Source organism: Myotis nattereri, assembly GCF_964212035.1.
Source record: "Myotis nattereri genome assembly, chromosome: 19".
Classification (NCBI taxonomy): Eukaryota; Metazoa; Chordata; class Mammalia; order Chiroptera; family Vespertilionidae; genus Myotis; species Myotis nattereri.
The window spans coordinates 15,008,240-15,028,372 of NC_138095.1; the positions used below are offsets into that span (position 1 = coordinate 15,008,240).

Consider the following 20,133-nt stretch of genomic DNA (forward strand, 5'->3'; position numbering starts at 1 on the left):
ATAAAAGTTTCTGTTTTTCAGACGGGGCTGTGGAAATTGGCAGGTTAATATCATTCCAGCCAGAAGATGGAAGGCAGGAGAGTTCCGGTGGTAACATCAAGCCACGAATTAGCATTCACCTACCGGTCAGGCAAGGCTGGCGGTTGCTGCCCGGAGGATGGAGCCAGCCCTTAGCGGGCATAGCTGCTGGGCTGCTAGGTTTGCAGGGCCGGGCTGGGCAGGGCATGCACGGTCCTAGGATGTGCTTCCCAGGGGCCCTTGGGGACAGTCACGAAGGCAGCCGAAATCCCCCTCCAACAGCTCAGCAGAGCTGCCTCCCTCCGACCCGAGCCTCCGGGTCCCTGGGCGGGGGCTGCCGGCTCCTCCCGGAGCCCATCTGGCCGTCCCCGCAGAGGTGCCCAGCGCCTGCCCGCGCCCCGAGCCCCCCGTCCACCTGCTAACTTCCCAGCCGGCCCCTCCTCCGACAGCCTCTCGCCGGAAGCGCCCTGCAGCGCCCTCTACAGTTGCCGAGGCTCCAGGTCTGACAGCCCAGCCGGTGGGCGGCTCCGCCTCCGTCGGTACCAGGTGCAGCCCATCCCGAACCCCCACTCCAGGGCGCACACACACGCTCCGGGCCCTGAGCACCCGGCGGCCGGCCCACGCGGGCCACGGCCAGCACGTGGAGGGGCTGCTCATCCTTTCCCTGGAGGGTTTGCAATGGGGGCCGCTGGACATCACACTCCAAAGCACGTGGAGAATATTAATTAAATGAAGGTTTATTTCAAAATTAGTGTTAAAGTGTAAGCTGTTTTTGAGGGCCGGGGGCGGACTAGTAATGAGTGTGAGAGCGGCTGCCTCCCCCGACTCCGGCGGAGAGCAGGCGGCGCCCGGCCCTGCCCTTGTCATGCATCCAATGGTTATAGGACTAGAAGCAACCACAGCCCAGGGCCCGCGCCTGCTCATGGTTTATCCAGTTAAGCTCGGCACGTTTATACACACGTCGGAGGTCACGTGGCGTCATGCGGTCCCTGGGATGGAATGACTCTTGCTCAGTGACCCCCGCGGCAAGGCTGCTCCCAAGGGCAGGGTTAGGTAGGACAGAGCACTGGAAAGAGAGAGGAGAGGGCAGAGGTCAACGCACAGCGCGGGGGCCAGGACCTGCTGCCCACGGGGCCCTGGCCCAGAGCGGGCAGACCAGCTCCCCACCAGCATCCCGAGCGGAGAACTGCCCCCCAGAACCAGGGGTAGTCGCAGTGGCCTGTGGCTCTTGCAGAAGAAAGAGCCGATGGGAGCTGGTGGTTTGGTGCAATAGGCGCCCAGCTGCCTGGATTCAAATCCTGGGCCCGCTGTTTCCAATTCTACCGCCTTAGGGAGCCTGCCTCGCCCGACTCGTTTCTTCACGTGGACAACAGACGGTGCCTTTGCCCGCCCCAGAGGGCTGCTCAGAGGCGAGTAGAAGGTGCTCAGTAAATGTTAATTCGTTTTATGAATTCAGTGACATTTCAGTGGGTCACGTGGGGGGAGAGTCTAGCCCTCGGGTTCCCAGACTTACAGACCCATTTCTATCAGCCGCCTGCGAAAATGTCCTCTGAGACACTCGCTGCTCTTTCACAGTCTTTCAGAGTCAGAAGTGCTTCCCCATGTTTAGCCTAAATTCCTCCTGCAGAAACGCAAGGCCATCTCTCCGATCCTGACGGACACGATACGCGGCAGAGGTTCCTGACTGGGCCGCACAAGCTCTGGAAACTGTACCGGGCGGTGTGCGTGCAGGGCGAAGGCCGTGGGTGATCGTCAACAGGCTGAAGGCGTTGTGTCCCCAAAATCCATGTGCTGCAGGCCTAACCCCCAGCACGGCGGTTTTGGGAGCTGGAAACTATTCATCGTATCCCAGGCTCTGCTTTTCCCAACGAGAGAGCCCAGCCCCACAGAAGGGGCACAGCCAGCCTTTTGTTGGTGTGGCTGCTTCTCGCGTTCAGTCATCGGGTGACTCGGAGAGCTGGCATCTCCTTCTCAGGCCTCCCAGCAGCATCCCCAGGCAACACCCCACCACGGGGAGGCCTCACAACTGCCCACTCGCTGCCCCTGGCCCTGCCCCGCTGGAGGGCGGCACAGGGATCCCACACTGTCAGCAGGAGCCGGGGGAGGGACCCGAGGGGATCTCTGCTCCTGAGAGCTGGGCTGCTCTTAAATTTTTTTTTTAATTGATTTCAGAGAGGATGGGAGAGGGAGAGAGAGACAGAGGCGTCAGTGATGAGAGAGAATCATTCATCGGCTGCCTCCTGCTCGCCTCCTGTTGGGGATCGAGCCTGAAACCCGGGCATGTGCCCTGACCTGGAATCAGACCATGACCTCCTGGTTTGCGGGCCTCTTACCTTTTAAAATGTAGTCCGTTAGCAAAGTGGGCACCTTCTCGTTATCCTCCTTCATGGCGAAGAGAACTGGGGAAGGAGAAGACAGGTGAGCTAGGGAACCTTCAAGGCATACAGCTCGCTTCTAGGGCCGAACAACCCGCCCACCCAAGGAGAGTGAGAAATGATTCGGGGGGGCCAGACCTTTGTTGAGTATTGAGCAAAAGTCTAGAAGCTTCTGTCCAGCGTCAGCGTTCCGCATGGTGGTGGTGCTGAGCTACCAAGAGGCAGAGGCCTACAGTGGCTTTATTTTCTTGTTTTCCTTTATCTCTTACTTTTTTTTTTTTTTTTTTTTGCTCGTCTATAACGTCTACTTCATCTCCTAAGTATATGACTTTAATAATCATACAAACAAATAAATACATAAATTTTTAAAAAGAATCCGTTTTCTGGTGCAGTCAACCTAATTGTTAGAATAATCGTTGTCACATCGCTGAATAGCCAATAACACTGTCTCTAAAGACATTCTATTTACATATTATTAGAAAATCCCTGCGCCCCCAATTTATTAATAGCCAATAAATTCCATCTCACAAATACTCATTTTCTGTTACGCCCAGCACGGCGCTAGAATTTGTGGAAATGCAAGAGATGTCTGGACCCTCAAGGACCTGATTTAAGACTTCTTGTTGAAACAGGACGTGACTCCACTGGAAGCAAATGGGGATGTTATTCAAGCCCAAAGGCTTTTTATCAGTGTTTAAAGGAGCTTTTTCTGTTATTGCACTAGGTAGCACTGTGGTGGGCAGTCAGACAGACGTGAGCAGAGCAAGGCCGACAGGCCAAGTGCAGAAGGTCACCAGGGCGGAAAGCCCCGGGTGCCTAGCAACGGGCAAAACTGGGAAAGCGACATCCTCACCCTCAGGGTGACCGATCCCCGCTAGCCTATCGCTGGTCATGTGGCTGGGGCGCCCCCCTGAGTTTCCTCCCCTGGCATGTTGCTAGCCATGTGGGTTAGACCCCCTTAGAGGGGGAACGAACAAGGGGCCGGAGAACAGCCCTGAAGTAGTGAGCCACCAGGAAAGGAGGTTCTGACCATCAGACACTTCTAGGCCTCAGAGGTGTCTCAGCTCCAGGCCCAGAAAAGCAGCAAAACCAGAGGAGCAATGCAGGGGCTGACCTAAGGACCAGATGCACTGGCCAAGCAGTGGAGACCAGGACCCTGACAGGACACACCTGGGAAGCTGATGACTATTCTATTGGGACCCTCCCCTGGGGCCTCCCCTGAAATCCCGCCCTTAAAAGCCCTTAGAGCAAAAGAGCCAGCCTCTGGGGAGGGGGAGTGAGGGGGGGCATTAACACACCTTGCTCACCCCCACCTCTGTCCCCAGGTGCCTCACCTTCACCCCCCTCCCTCCTGAGCTCCAAGGGCCCACCTTTTGCCTCTAACGTGTTTCCTGAGCCCATTCCTTCCACCACAACTCACTTCTACCTCTGTGACGTTCTACATACACTTTCTCTTACAGTTTGAGTCTTGGGTTTGAATTCTTTCCTAGACAGAACTCAGTGCCCAACCCAGGTCCAGTCTGACCCACCGGGCTAACACCTGTTCTCACTGCCAAAAGCATCTTCTCATGTTCATAATCCATACTGTAGAAGTCAGCTTTGTAGGAAACCCTTCAAGAAAGTAGCTGGATCTTGTTTATAGTCCCAAGAAATGGGGGGGGGGGGCGGGAGGGAGGGTCTTCCAATAGATTCCTTCACCAATCGATTCCTTCAATAAACTCTATCCCCGTGTAGTCTTTATGAAAAAGGAGAGAGATCTGTATGTGCCAGACATCCTTAACAGTGAAGAGAGAAGGCCACAGGACATTATGTACTAACTTAAATAAATGCTAATACTCACAGAAATATCTGGAAGAAAGTGCATGAAACTGTTCAAAGTGGTTATCTCTGGAGTGAGACCAGGGGGGAAGCTCCTTTCTATGTCATATGCCCACAGTGCCTGGCTTTTCTCAATGAGCACCTATTACTTCTTGCAAACGGAGAGAAGAATAAAGATCAGCCGGCACTGATCCCAGGTCAGGCGGCAGCCCTGACAACCCAGTCCATCTCCATGTCCCTGCTCTCCGTGGGTTTCTTTGCCCAGTTTCACGCAACCTGATTCCAGAAACCAGAAGTGGGTGGGTCGGAACCGAGCTGACGGGGGCAGGAGTCAGCGTCCAGGTCGGGAAAGGGACCAAGCCTGAGGCCCTGCTGGTGTTGGTTTCTTCTGTTTTGTTTCTTCTGTGTTTGGAGACATGTACTCATCTCCACGGAATAGGCTGGGAATGCTCTGCAACTGAGCATGGGCAGGCCAGGCGCCGCACCAAGAAGGTAGCCGTAAAAATACAGTAAGTGCACTCCGTCGATATGGGTCTAAGTTGGTTTCCAAAACCCAAAATGTATGGGGTGCCCAGGCCTCAGAGCTGGTCTTTGGCCCATTTGGGAGTAAAGAGAAGATACTGTTCGTAAATCCATACAAAGATTTGGCATAAAAATAAAAAAAAGGGGCTTTTGTAACCTACAGAATTGGCGTTCAGAAAAGATGGCAGCTTTTTCCTTTTCAAAAGAATAAAATATTGGAATGTATATCCACATGACAGAAGAGAGAGCCATTTTAAAAATGTTAACCAAATGTTAACGGGCGTGATTAAAATCGTGCTGCAAAATTTTATAGCCAGCATAATCCCAACTCCATGAAAAAGACATTAAATATTATGGCTGAAAAACACCAACATAGAAACCACAGCCAAGGGAACAATGAAGTATTTCTTTTCCTTTGTTCGCTTTCCCAGCGTATTCTAAATGAGCGATCTACTCAAGCGATAACTTTCTAAGTGAACTTAGAAAATGTAAACTAACCCACAGCTTCTTCATCAGAATGAAAGGATTTCGCGCTGCACCCCGCAATGGGTGTGCATGAATGAGCAGCTCTTCCTTTTGTTGGGACCATGATAGAGTTCCTTACATAGATCAGCCTTCATCATCTGTCCAATTTATTTTCCAAACGCTTACTGCTTGTGAAAACACAACACCTGTAAATGTCAGCTCATCTCTATCTGCTCCCTTAAAAAAAAAAATTCTTAGTGCATATTTATGCAAATGAAGGAGTTCAAAACGAGCCTAGAGGAACCCAATGCCTTTTGAATTCACGATTCCGGATTCCCGAGGGCTCAGCAGCTCTTGATGTCGGCGAGATTTCTGTTTACCAGAACCTGCCTTGGTTTTCCAAATTGAGAGAAATGAGAACGGCCGGTCCCCTTTAGCACTGGGCCCAGCAGGCATCCGTCTCCCTCCGCTGAACAGAGGAAGCCCCTCTTCCCATCCCCTGGGGGACCAGGTCCGCCTGCTGCAGGCTGGGCAGCCTGGCTAGTCTGTCACTCAAGCAGCGCACGGTTGCCAGGGAGATGGACTCCTGATGCACTGAGCCTGTCACATCTCAGCCTAGGATCCTCTTCCTACAAGAATCAAGCTGACGGATCGCCAACACCACACGCCCTGGCCCTTTGGGGATTGTCATGTTAGATGGACATAAAGACATGTTGCCTCCAAACGGTTCTTTTTTACACACTTTCCTCCCTACGCTCAGAATATTTATTACTATTTTGACAGGAGAGCCAAAGTGGAGGGAAACCACACTCTTCTTTCCCGTCAGCCTTACTCCACCCAAGACACGTGGCTTCTCTTTAAAGAGACAGCCAGTCCCAGGGACTGCGCTCCCTGCTGTGGGGAGGGAGGGTGGCCACACGTTCAGACCAGCGGCATCCTCCAGTTGCAGAGGGGGAACAGGCGGGCAAGGCAGAGGGTGCAAAACCTGAGGACTGCTGGGTGACCCAGACAGTCCCTGCACACGATGCACCCCACCCCTCCACCCCTCCCCAACCTCGTTCCCCAGCTCACTTTCTTCTCCTGGCAAATCTGGTGCCTTGCAGACACCGGGAGAGACAAGACCGCGCTGGGCATCACCGCAGAGCACTGCGATCTCACCCCTGCTTCGGGGCCAGGGAGGCCGTGACACGGAGCACAGTCTGGCCGTCTGACACACACCCGTCTGGGACATCTCGGGCCGCGGCACCCAGGGTGTGACTCACAGGGAGGGATGCAGGGCATCGAGCGGCTGGCCTGGCTGGGAAAGGGAGCTACTCACTGTTGGTCAGCATCTGCAGGTCTTCCACGGACGGAGGCGAGGCCTTCCTCTCGTAGGGGATGACCGTGTTCAGATACTAGGAGACAAACGCATGCGCTTGAGCCGCGGGCCTCTGGGGCGAGCCACGCGGGACCGCCTGCGCGGGGCGGGCTCTCCTCTAAGAAACACGCTCCGTCAAAGGGTGCGTTCACCGCAGCACCCGTGTAGTTCACACACCAGTGTCTCAGGACCTTCTGTTTTGGGGGAGTGTCTCTTGAAAGCTAAGACTTGCCCGTATCCCCCAGGAAAAACGTCCCTCCGTTCCAACTTGGGCATTTTCCAGGGATTAGGAACTCTGCTTATTTAAAAGTCCGGGTGAGATGTTTCTCATCGGGGCTGAGAGCAAAGAGAGGGTCTTGTATCTTCTTACCCTTCGCAGTGCAATCTGAGAATGAATGGCTGGCTTCTCTTTTGTCCAAATGGCAGGCCAGAGAACCTCAGCCACACCCTGGGTCTGGAATGTTGGATTTGCGCCCTCTGCTGGGTGTGAGGCGCTTCTACAACAACCTCATCTTGGGGACAACCCAGTGGGGTATCAGGCCCTGGGCCCCAAGGAGGTGAAGGGCCCTGGGGGCACCGGGCAGAGTGGGTGAGACCTCCAGACCCAAAGCCAGAGGATTCGGTGTTAGACGTGGCTGTGCCAGGGGGCTCTCCCACAACCAGCCGCGTGGCCTTGGGGAAACCCTGGCTCATCTCTCTGGGCTTCAGTTCTCGCCGCTGAGAAACGAGGGGACTGAGTTAGATGTTCCCAGAATCTCTTCCCATCACGCGTCCTAGAATTCTCACACGGGACCCAGCTGCAAGTGTGTGTGAGACGCACACAACGCATGCACACTTATTCCACACTCATCCGTTTACACACGGCATCTCTATCAGATGGCGCACGCCGTGAGGGTGGGGGTAGGGGTGGGGGGGGAGGACTTGCTCATCTTGGCACTAGCAACAGAGCTGGGCGCATAGCAGGTCCGCAGGAAACGTTTCCAGCGCTGCCTACAAGGGCCCGGAAATGCTTCTCAGGCAAGTAGCCGACTCAAAGGACCGACCCGGAGATGCCACAGCGCGGGCGACAGGCAGGGTGGGCGGCTAAGGGCGCGGACCTGGGGGGGCTGGTCCGCTGGCGACCCGAGTGGTGGACTCATCGATCATCAAATGCGTTTCCCTTTTCACACATTTTGTTCTTAAAACAAGCTGACTCGTAGGGCAACGCGCAGCGTCGACTTGTACGTTCTCTCCACGTCCTGGAGCTCAGGGAACGGTTCACCTTTACAAAGACACGCTCCTCCTCCTCCAGAGGGAAGCAAGTCGGGGGACCGCCCTGGCCCGAGTGCCGGGATCGTCCTATGGAACCCCCACTCCCCGCTCTGCTGGGAGGACAGCGGGGACCAGGGAGACAGCCGTACCTGCTTGTCAGTCCCCGAGGAGCCGAAGGTCTGGCGGATGCTGCTCTGCAGGATGCTGGAGATGCCCTCCATGCTGAAGCGCTGGGGGGAGGAGACCAAGAAGAGCAGCTGCTTCCCGCTCCACGGCCCCCTCTGCGCCCCCCCCACACCCCCCCCCCAGGGCCTGTGCCCTCTCTCAACCGCCCGGACCCCTGAGCTGCCACACTGTCCAGGTCACTGCCCAGAGTGCTGGGACTAAAAGTAAGTGGAAGACCTGGGCTAAGACAGGCCAGAATGGAAACCTGAGCTTTGGGAGGATAAACAGCGTGGAAGACTCTTATCTAAATGAGTCACCCTGCCCCCCGCCCCCCCAGGGTAACAAACCTGCACGCACTCCCACATTTTACTCTACTGTTTCCTGTGTAAAATGAAGCAGCACAGTAAAACCTGGACAGACGCTGATGCAAATATCGTAGGGAAGAGAACAAAATGCTCAGCCACTGAGAAGAGCAGATGGCCTGGCCGGTGTGGCTCAGTGGTGGAGCATCGACCTATGAACCAGGAGGTCAGGGTTCGATTCCCGGTCAGGACACATGCCTGGGTTTCGGGCTCGATCCCCAGTAGGGAGCGTGCAGGAGGCAGCCGATCAATGATTCATTCTCTCTCTCTCTCTCTCTCTCTCTCTCTCTCTCTCCTCATCTCTGAAAAATCAAATATACTTTTTTAAAAAGAGAGAGAAGGGCAGATGTCAAGCAGCTGCCCTTATCGGAGATGCTGTTTCCAAATGCACACAGCGAGGCCAGTGCCCAGGTGTGGCCAGAGCGCAGGCAGCGGCTCCTGAGAAACCTCCCCAGGTGATTCTGCTGAGCTTCCCTGGTTGAGCCTCTGCTCTGAAGGATCCTGTCCGTGTACCAACAAAGCACCACCATTTTGGTCCTGAAACACCCACCCGCGCCCTAGCGAGGTGAGTCAGGACGGCGCCCAGAGTCCAGGGGCTCCGCTTCTCAACCCTAAATGCCCTAAATACCCCACTTTCCAAGGTCTTGACCAAGAGAACCTATTCGATGATGTTTGTGTCCCATCAGCCACTGCGCAGGAGAAGTCTGTTCTTGTCCGCTGCAGGGCTGGTCCCGGGACCTGAAGTGCCGGGTTCGAGGGGGGACGCACAGGCCCCCGGCTGGGTGCTCACATACCTTGAGGGGCATCTGGCTCCCCTTCTCCATGCGGCCGCTCTGCAGGCTCAGGCCTTTCTCTTTCCGCCTCTTCTTCATCAGCTCTCGCTGCTCCTTCTGCTTGTTCTGCACCTCGATCAGCACCGTGATGAAGGAGTTCTTCACCTCCTTCTCGAACTCCAGCTCATCCCGGCGGGCCAGCTGCTGCACCAGCTCCTCCGAGAAGTCGCGAATGGCGCCCTCCACCTGGTCCAGCAGCTCGGTCAGCTCCGACCCGGACATGCGCCTCAGTCCTGCGGGGAGACGCCCACAGGTGGCACCTGCAGCCGAGCCCGAGCCGCTGCAGAGGGGGGACGGCCCTTCGAGGGGAGACCCCTTCCCACCATGCAGAGGGCCAGGAGAGACCTTCACCACTTCGGGGTGTGCCGGGAAGGGCGGGGCCAGTGTGCTGTCTGCAGAAAAGACAGCCCTCGTGGGGAAGCCAAGGGGGAAGGAGAAAAGGCCCCCAAAGAAGCCAGTGGACTCTGCCCACAAATAAGTGTGTGGACAGACAGGTGGCTTCCTGATCCCTCGTTCTGTCTTCCAAACTGTCCTGTTTCTACAATATTCCTCACGTGAAATGGGTCAAGGGTGGGGCGGGAAGGAGCATTAAGAGGAGGTTTTAGGCCCAGCCAGCAAGGCGCAGTGGCTGCGCATCGACCTATGAACCAGAAGGTCCCAGTTCGATTCCTGGTCAGGGCACATGCCCGGGTTGCAGGCTCGATCCCCAGTGTGGGATGTGCAAGAGGCAGCTGATCAATAATTCTCATCATTGATGTTTCTATCTCTCTCTCTCTCCCTCTCCCTTCCTCTCTGAAATCAATAAAAAATATATTTTAAACAAAAAAAAAACAGAGGGGGTTTTGGCATTGGGGCTGAAGAGCAATAGCAGGTGGTGCTGATTCCCAGGAGCTGACCAAGCTGACAGTGAAATTAGCAGGACACGTAGAGGCCCTCTCTCGCCGGCAGTCCCGTGTGGCAGTGCCTGCATTCAAAAGTGGGGGAAGCGTGCGGAAGCCAGGCTACTCAGAGAGGAAAGTGAACCCTGGCGAGTGGGAGGAGAGTGGTGTGCTATTGCATGTAATCCTATATAATAAAAGGCCAATATGCAAATTGACCGAACGGTGGCACGACCGGTCACTATGATGCGCACTGACCACCAGGGGGCAGATGCTTCACGCAGGAGCTGCCTCCAGTGGTCAGTGCACTCCCACAGGGGGAGCTCCGCTCAGCCAGAAGCTGGGCTCACGGCTGGCGAGTGCAGCGGCAGTGGCGGGAGCCTCTCTCACCTCCGCATCAGCACTAAGGATGAACAGCAGGCTTAGGCCCACTCTCTGTGGGGTGCGGGTCTAAGCCATCAGTTGGACATCCCCTGCGGGCTCCCAGATTGCAAGAGGGCACAGGCTGGGCTGAGGGACACCCCTACCCCGAGTGCATGAATTTTGTGCACTGGGCCTCTAGTATTATATTTAAGATAATTTTTCTTGAATAATTGGTGTTTATTGAATCTAACATTATTATATTTAAAATTGTTTTTCTTGAGATATTAATGTTTATTGCATGTAACATTATTATATTTAAGATCGTTTTTCTTGAAATAAAGAAAAGAGAGAGTGGTCTGCCACCGTCAGGAAAGGGGAAGGGGACCCGAGATCAGGAGACCCAGGTCACTTTATTTGAATTCCTGTCCCCTGAGGCTTCTTCATCTAAAATGGATTCGTGGCCAATGGACCCCTTTCTAACGGCATCTCTTCTTTCTGCCTCAGCATCCACGTCCCTCCCCTTTTCGTGTCTGCTTTGCCCGGATACTTCCCCTTTATCTCGTTCCGAGAGCGGCCCTCCTCCTTCTGCGTTTGCCATTTCACTCTGCATTGCAGCTGCCTTCACGAGTCCCTGGCTGAGCTTCTCTGTGTGTGGGCCTTTGTGTGGCTGGGAATGGCCTGACCTGGCAGCTGTGAAGGCAGCACCACGGCCAAGTGCGCTCCATCGCTCAGCTACGCATGGATTCCTCCGGCCGGTCACGCCCTGCCTCTGCCCCGACAGCCAGGCTCGATTCCCATCAGTTCTTCAGCTCACGCCTCCGTTTTTACCACTATTCTAACCCTTGTTTGGACCAATCTTTCTACCCAGACCCACCCACCTTCTCTCTCCGTTTCCGAGTCCCCATCACCCCAGCCCCATGGGTCTGCTCCCCAGCAAGAGCTTCATCCTCCCTGCGGGCTGATGGCATTCATACCCAGGTTAGCCTTTGCTGTGCTACATCTTGTCATTTCGTTCCTCAGCCACCCGTTTCTTTGCACAATCCTAGTTACTACCGATCTGTGTCGGAGAATCAGTACGATACACAGACAGAGTGTGGACTCTGGAGTTGACCCATCTGGCTTCAGTTTGGGCTCCAGCCCTTCCGCTGGAATGTGGTGTGAGGGGAAATGCAAGGGGAAAAGAAGAGGCTGGTTCTTCCGGTTGAAAATAAGGGTGAGATGTTCCCTCTCCCTTACCTCCCTCTCCTTTCAGAACTGCTTTCTCTGTCCTTTTCAAATGCGTGCCACTCGTTTTCACGGCCGAATAAAGCTCCTGCCTGTCTCAGGACTCAGGAATGTTTCCTCAAGAACCAGGGAGTCGAGAGGTGAATATAATAGAATCAGGGGCATAGAAAGGGGGTGGACTGACTATTCTCGGGGGGGAAAGGGGTGTGAGGGTGCGGGAAGAGACTGGACAAAAATCGTACACCTATGGATGAGGACAGTGGGGCAGAGGATGGGGTGGGAACCGGGTGGAGGGGAGCTATCGGGCGGAAAAAAGAGGAACAACTGTAATAATCTGAACAATAAAGATTTAATTTAAAAAAAGAGAGAGAGAGGAAGGCAGGAGAAAGAAGGGAGGCTATGGGAGGGAAAAGATGGGAGGAAAATGGAGTGGAGAGGAGGAAAAAAAAAAATAGAACCAGGGAGTCACTGCTTTGAAAGTAAGCATCGCCCTGGCCAAGTTGCTCAGTGGTTAGAGCGCCGGCCTACGCACCGAGGGTCGTGGGTTCAATTCCCAGTCAAGGGCACATACCTGGATTGCAGGTTCCATCCCCAGCCCCGGTCAGGACATCTTAGAATAAGGTAGCCCGTAGGAAGCACTCCAAAAACATGAGCTGTCATGATTATCACCTTTTGTAGGGGTTTCTCGTTGATTAAGTCATGTTCTTTGCTCCGTTTTACCATTTTGATTTTTCAAAAAGTGCTCCCTTCTCTCCCAATGCCCAGTAAGAAGGAGTTGCCAACGCCCTGGATGCGAGGTTCTACTAGCTACAGCGAGGCACGTGCCCAGCGCCTGGCCCGGGGCAGGGGTCCATCCCGGGCGAGCCCGCCCCCGGCCCTTACCTTCATAGGACCAGTTGTTGTTGAAGGTCTGGGTCAAGGCCTGCATCTCCTGCAGGAGCACCGAGTCCGCCTGGGAGGACGTTTCGGCCCCGTCCTCCTCCTCCAGGGCCTCCTCCTCCTCCTCAGGGTCCGGGGAGTTCTGCATCATTTCCTCGATCTCCTCGATGACCTGGGGAAGGCCCACAGGAGGCTCAGTGACCTGTCCTCTGCCGGAGGGACATTCTGGCTGGGATTTGGGTCGGGTAAGGACAGGTCTGACCTGCTGTCTGTAAAATTCCTAAAGCGGTGCTGTTCCTTAATACGTTTTAAATAATTAAAAAAAATGGGCCTGACCTACGGCTTAGACACGCTCCTTCCTTTTAATGCAAAGCGTCTCCCAAGAACAGCATTCGGCTGGGTGCTTTATTGGAAATACGACGCTTTCGGGGAAGGAAGCAGAGCTGCCTGGAAGGGAACCTGACTTCAATGTGCTGAGCGCTTTGTGTCTAAGAGGGGAAATGTTTCATCCGCTTCAACACGAAACCCAGCCCATTCGTCGTCACAGTGCCTATGACTGGGGAGAAAACAGCAACACAACTCAAAATGTGGAGGGTTGTTTTTTTTCACTTGGGAGGAAATGGCGATTTCTCCAGGTTTTACACAGGAACGAAAACTGCCTGGCAACAAGCGAAAATAGAGATCCTAAAGGAATGAAAGGATATGCAGGGTGTAGGGAGCAGAAAAGAGGTAAGAAACCCAGCTCTGATCTGGACTGGGGAGGGGGCAGCTCCTGGAGTGAGAGTGATGTTAGATGGCGGCCAAAAGGAATGGGGTGAGTGACTTTGCACATTCATTGTTTGCTCATAAAGCGAATAAGCAAAGGCTACTTCCGAAAGGACCCCACGGGTGAGCCTGGTCACCACAGCGCCCTGATTTCTGCATCTGTCTGCTGTCGATGCTGTGACAGGCTCCGGCTCCAAGGCCGCTGGGCTGGGGCCTCCGTGTTAGGCTGGACCAAAGATAAGAAGACGTGCTGTCCCCTCCTATAGAATAATGGCTGTTTAGTCCCCAACCTTCTCATCTGTGCTAGTACATTCAGGGGACACCCCATCTCTGACTACTGAACGCCACTCACAGGATGCAATCGAATGACAACAAGCCCCTTTAGCACTGGACAGCTGAGTTTCTCTTTATCTTGGAGCGGTTAGCATCGGATTTCTCCTAAAATTCACAAGAATTAACTGGTAGCGCCTGTGTTTTCCATCTGGTTCCCTTCGATCTCTTGATCCTTACCTATTTATATCCCACCTTTGGCCACAGACACCAAAGAGTTCCTTTTACTGAAGAGCTCTTTCTGGCATCCCCGGCTCCCAGTGGGGCTTTGTCTGAATTATTTTGTGAAAAAATAAACGTGCATGGTGCCTGCTCAAAACAACCACCCATAAGTATTTGTTGACTGAAAGGTTGGATAAGGAAGCCAGTGAGGCAGCATTATTCTCCTTCGGCAATAAATTATTAAAGCCAAAATGCAATCAACGCAATCAAATGTGAAGCACTATCCTTTTTAATTTTTTTACAAACAGAGACACAAGTGTCTCTAAGACGCCTCTTAGAAGGCTCAGCATCCTCTGCGTTCTGTGAAATAGAGAAATAGCCATCGAGCAAAAGCCTCACCTACCACTTCCGTTTGTGGAAGAACAGGTGTTTGGGGCCCTGGTTTCCGTGTCTGGACTCCAAGCACGTGAATTAAATAAGAGTTTTAGCAGGAAGTAGAGTCAGTAAACACTGGGCCTGCCTCTGGCTGTTACCCAACACGGAGCCCACCCAACCCAAGCATCTGGAGTTATGTTCCTGTTTACAGCAGGTGGGTAAACTGAGGCATAAGGAGAAATGAAATCCCTTCTGAAAGACACTCCAAGTCATCAACAGTCACCGCGAGACCACACATTTTTCTTCTGCCTTAAATGGATGTGACAAGTATATTATCGTAAATGCTTTCGCCATTAAAAAAAAGAATTCCTGCCTGGCTGGCGGGGCTCAGTGGTTGAGCATCGACCTATGAACCAGGAGGTCGCGGTTCAATTCCCGGCCAGGGCACATGCCCGGGTTGCGGGCTCGATCCCTGATGCGGGGTGTGCAGGAGGCAGCCGATCCATGATTCTCTCTCATTATTGATGTTTCTGTCTCTCTTTCCCCCTCCCTTCCTCTTTGAAATCAATAAAAATATATTTTTTTAAATTCCAAGAACAACAACAACAAAAAAAGAAATTAATTTTAAAAAAGAAAAAAATGCCAAGAACCGAGGGAGATGCTCATACCTGATCTGCTGTGAGTAGAGGCTCCTCGTTGATCCCAGAATCGTGCTCACTCTTCTCATTGAACTCTTCCTCCTCTTTGTCATGGATCTGAAGGGGGGAGGGAGTTCTGATTGACCATCAGCAGAGCTAGGATTCTCTCTAGTCTCTGCAACGGGGGACACTGCCTGAGGGGCCACTCCAGCATCCACTGGGTAAAGGGGAGTCTGCAGAGGCGTCAGCGTTCCGTCCCTCTCCCACGGGCACTGCCACACCCGTGCGTCCCTGAGCGCGGGTGGTCAGAAAAAGGACAAGGAGGGATGGGTGGCCGCACCTTCTGACTCAGGGGGAGCAGCTGTTCTTTGACCCACAGACGGGTCGTCCTTGTGTGAACAGGAACCTTCTCAAGGTGAGTGATGCTGCGACCGACGCCTGCAGCGAAGGCCTGCTCATGTAGATAGGAGCCGCGGCCCGGGAGCTGGTTTCCAGAATTTACTTCCTTAGGCATTTTAAAGGATAGGCTTCTCGCCCGGCCAGAGTGGCTCAGTGGTTGAGCGTCAACCTATGAACCAGGAGGTCATGGTTCGATTCCCGGTCAGGGCACATGCCCGGGTTGTGGGCTCGATCCCCACTGCGGGGAGTGCAGGAGGCAGCAGACCAATGCTTCTCTCTCATCACTGATGTTTCTGTCTCTCTTTCCCTCTCCCTTCCTCTCTCTGAAATCAATAAAAAACATATTTTAAAAAATAATAAAATAAAGGATGGGCTTCTCCAGTCTCAACAGTCATGCTTTTAGGATCGGGTGAAATACCATCCCGTTATGGGAATCTAGGTGTCACAGCTGGTGGAGGATGTAACGGATCCGTCTGGGACATGCCCCCCGAACAGCCTGACCACGTGAACTAACAGGCAAACCCAGCAACAAAAACCATCAATCACCTGCCCTGCGTCTCCAAAATCCCACAATCCCACGTAAGATTCTGAACGTTCACTACCATGGAGATCATAGATGTTGCTGTCCAACCAGGCAGCCATAGCCTATCGGGCTTTCCTGACCGCATCCGAGACGGCCATGGTCTGCCCTTTATGTCCACATCCTGCAGAACATCAACCACTGAACGCCAAACCAGCGGCCTCTGCCCAGAAGTCAGACGTGCAAGTCACACAGGAGCTGGCGCAGTGCCCTCAGGAGATCCTCCGGCAGAGGCCCTGCCATCCAGGAACCAGTTCTGCTTGCTCGCCAGGGGCTGGCACGCCCAGCGGCCTCTTTCCCGGGTTATGCTTTCCCGTTCTAAGAGGAAACACCCCGGTTCCAACCCCAGCAGCCCTGCCAGACGCGGTCTGTCCTTAGAAACCGTTCCCTCTTCACTGGGCGCCACCTTGGCAGACACCCCTAACAAAACACACACCGTCTGTCTCCATTTGCTTAAAACCAGGACTATGGCAGAAAAAAGTTAATCAAGCGGATATTAAATGCCATCTGCGCTCAGCCTGGCTCAGGGGTCGGACCGGGAGGGAATGGGGTTGTCTGCGGGGCTGTGCGCCAGATGGTGACATCTATTTCTGCTGTGGAACCCAGATGCTCCTGTGCCTGCCAAGTCCACCACCTGTGGGAGCCACCTGGTGTCCCGGCTCCCCGGCTCGTGGACACACCTCCCGGAGCCACAGCTGTTCCCAACCACACTCTCTCTTTTTTTCTTTTGTTTTTTTTTCTTTGTTGAATTTTTTTTTTTAATGCTACAATTTATTTTTTTATTTTTTTAGATCTTTTTTGTTGAAAGTATTACATATGATCCCTTTCCTCCCTATTGACCCCTTCTAGCCCTCCTCCATTCACCCCACTCCCACCCACTGCTGCCCTAGGCCAGTGGTCGGCAAACTGAGACTCGCAAGCCACATGTGGCTCTTTGGCCCCTTGAGTGTGGCTCTTCCACAAAATACCACATGCGGGCGCGCACGTACAGTGCGAAGTTGACTTAAAACTTTAAGTAAAGTTTATTAAGTTAATTTTAGGGAACGTTGTGGAGTGAAAGAAGATGTAGTGTCGAGGATCGAGAAAGGTATGTTGAGATGATTTGGACATACAGAGAGGATGAACGAAAGGAGACAGACGAAACAAGTATACAAGACGAGTGTGGATGGGAGAGTTAGAAGGGGTCGACCTCAGCGAACGTACCTCAATCAGATTGAGGACGTTTTTAGCAAAGGCCAGCTTAGGAGTACCCTAATGAAGTTAATAACAATGTACCTACCTATATAGTTTTAAGTGTAAAAAATTTGGCTCTCAAAGGAAATTTCAATCATTGTGCTGTTGATATTTGGCTCTGTTGACTGATGAGTTTGCCGACCTCTGCCCTAGGCCTTCACCACACTATTGTCTGTGTCCCTGGGTTATACCCATATGCATACAAGTTCTTTGGCTGATCTCTTCCCACCACCCACCCCTGCCTTCCCTGCAGAACTTATTTAGGGCCAGAAAGCCCTGTTGTAGAAGTCGGCTTCTAGGGAAAACAGAGTTTTTGGTTTTCTGTTTGGATTACTTTTTATAAGCATCTGACAGCAAGTGTTAATCTATAACCAGATTTATTTTTTTTTTTACATTAAGTCTTTTTAAAATGGATGGTTCCCATTCTGAAAGGTGGCCGATTTTCGTGGGTTTCCTTCTAAATAATACTGCACCTTTCAACCATGCCATCTCCCTTCCCGGGGTCCCCTGGTGCGTGCGCCCCTCGCGGAGGGCGGGAAGGGAACCTTTGGGGACAGATCCTCTGGTGCTCAAATGTTACAGGCAGTAGCGTGGATGCCTCTTAGAGCTCTCTCTCCTCTCCCCTCTCTGGCACGAAGCCTATAATCTGATTTGCCAGACTTGGGTTAAAAGAGATTTGAAAATCAATTACAAGCCTGTGAAAGTTACCGTGAGTTCCTAGTACTATGAACTCACCATCGTTTCTCGGATCTCAGAAGTCTGCCGCTAAAAATAAAATAAAATAAAATAAAATAAAATAAAATAAAATAAAATAAAATAATAAAATAAAATAAAATAAGATAAAATAAAATAAAATAAAAGAAGCACCCACAGAGTAACCCCCAGAAAGCCCGGCCCCTTTCTCTCCTGCATGTGGCTTCCCCTCCCCTGTCTGCTTTCACCACATCCACCCTGTCCCTGGCCTGCCCTCCTCCTAATTCTCTCCTCCTTCCTCGCTCCCTCTAGGCCCCCGGCCCCACACTGTCTCTCAATCCTGCCAGACTCCCTTCTGCTCCAATCGCTGCTGTCACTTCTCCACAAGCCTCTTTCCTGACAGGGGTCATTTCCAGACTCCTACCCGCCTTCCGCTGCCCGGACACTGTCTGTGCAGAGATGGAAGGCTGGGCGGGGACTAGTGCAGAAAGAGAAAGATTTTTGAAAAATGACGGCATTTATGTACATGGATAAAAGTATGTGTTAGGCCCTAGCCAGTTTGTCTCAGTGGCTAGAGCGTTGGCCTGCGGACTGAAGGGTCCCCAGGTTCGATTCCGGCCAAGGGCATGTACCTTGGTTGTGGGCACATCCCCAGTAGGGGGTGTGCAGGAGGCAGCTGATCGATGTTTCTCTCTCATTGATGTTTCTAACTCCCTATCCCCCAAATTAAAAAATTTGGCTCTCAAAAGAAATTTCAATCGTCGTACTGTTGATATTTGGCTCTGTTGACTGATGAGTTTGCCGACCACTGGCATAAAGCAAATATACAGAAAGGGGAAATCGAAAGCAAAACAGAGCCCTGATGGGTGTGGCTCAGTTGGTGGGGCATCGTCCTGTGCAAGAAAATGTCGCTGGTTCACTTCCCCATCAGGGCACATGCCTGGGTTTGGGGCTCAATTCCTGATGGATGGTGTGCAGGAGGCAGCCAATCAACGTTCTGCTCCCACATCGATGTTTCTCTTTCTCTCTCCCTCTCCCTTCCCCTCTCTTTAAAAATCAATTAAAAAAAAAAAAGAAGCAATATAGCGTGTGCTCTCCCTCTCAGGAGCACGTCCACGATTTCCCTTCTTCTTCTTCCTCCCTCCCCCGGCGTGTTACCTTTGCCTTTCTCTTTCCTAAGCTCCAAGGGCCCTTCTTCTGCCTCTGTAACTTGTTTCCTGAGCCCATGCAGCCCAGCTGGCTCACTTCTACTACCTTTTTAACTTTCTAAATAAACTTTCTCTTATAATTTGGGGGGTGGGGGGAGCAATACAGAGGGCAGAAGAAATCCCTCCCTATCATCATTGCCCTCTGAGGGGTAACAAGAAAATATTGCTTCCCACCCTGGCTGGTTTGGCTCAGTGGATAGAGCGTCAGCCTGTGGACTGAAAGGTCCCGGGTTCGATTCCACTCAAGGGCACATGCCTGGGTTGTGGGCTCCATCCCCAGTGGGGAGCGTGCAGGAGGCAGCCAATCATTGATTCTCTCTCATCATTGATGTTTCTATCTCTCTCTCTTCCTTTCCCTTCCTCTCTGAAATCAATAAAAATATATTTTAAAACAAAGAAAATAAAACATTGCTTCCCTGAAACAGGAAACAGCTCTTAGAAATTAAACATATGAATAGCAAATTTGGAGGTTCAGTAGAAGAGTTGGAAAGGTGGAAACAATCACCTAGGGAGTACAACAACAAAAAGCAGGTAGAAAATGGGAAGGAAAAAAGTCAGGAGATCCGTTTTTAACTCCAACACTTGAACAAAAGGAATTGCGAAAAGTGGAAACAGAAGAGCTGGCCTCTTCTAGCCATGACAGGGTGCCTAGCACCAGACTAACCCCTCCTGCCATGCACAACTATACATCTGTCCGGAGTCTATGGGCCAATTGTTTTCTGGCCCTGGACACAGGCAGTGCAAGGCTGTGATCCTCGAAGAAGGAGAAAAACACAAAGTGAATGAAAGCTGAGAGAATCTGAGTCCTGTTCACTTACACTACCGAGGATTACTGTAGAGAGTGTTTTGACGTGAACGGAAATGATGGAAAATCAGATCTACAGGAAGGAATAAGGAATACCAAAAATGGCACATGTGCGGGTAAATGTAAAAAGCATCCTGAACCCCTGTAGCCTTAGGACACAGGCAGGAGCTGGCAGTGTGTGTACATGACTAACAGGAGCTGAAGAGGGCCTTTCCCAGACCGACCAGGCTGGCACCCTGACCTTGGATGCCCAGCCTCTGTAACTGTGAGAAATAGACTTCTGCTGTGTACGAGCTACCCAGTTTGTGATGTTTTGTGATAGCAGCCCAAACGGACTAAGACAGTTATTTTCTTAAAAGCTTAAAATACAAAGTTCCCCTCATAACAATCCTATATTATAGTCCTATACAATAAAAGGCTAATATGCAAATTATC

At 52.4% G+C, this 20,133-nt stretch overlaps 1 protein-coding gene across 1 annotated transcript in view; it reads right to left on the minus strand.

The window, feature by feature from the left end:
* Positions 1-734: 734 nt before the first annotated feature.
* The window catches only part of FEZ1 (fasciculation and elongation protein zeta 1), a 41,385-nt gene continuing 21,986 nt past the window's right edge, over positions 735-20,133 (minus strand). The window contains exons 4-10 of the mRNA XM_081114136.1: positions 14,811-14,897; positions 12,514-12,682; positions 9,128-9,399; positions 7,956-8,036; positions 6,517-6,592; positions 2,352-2,417; positions 735-1,084 (exon numbers count right to left, since the gene is read on the minus strand). Coding sequence (XP_080970262.1) covers positions 1,068-1,084; positions 2,352-2,417; positions 6,517-6,592; positions 7,956-8,036; positions 9,128-9,399; positions 12,514-12,682; positions 14,811-14,897 — 768 coding nt within the window. The 3' untranslated portion in view covers positions 735-1,067. The remainder of the gene's footprint in view (positions 1,085-2,351; positions 2,418-6,516; positions 6,593-7,955; positions 8,037-9,127; positions 9,400-12,513; positions 12,683-14,810; positions 14,898-20,133) is intronic.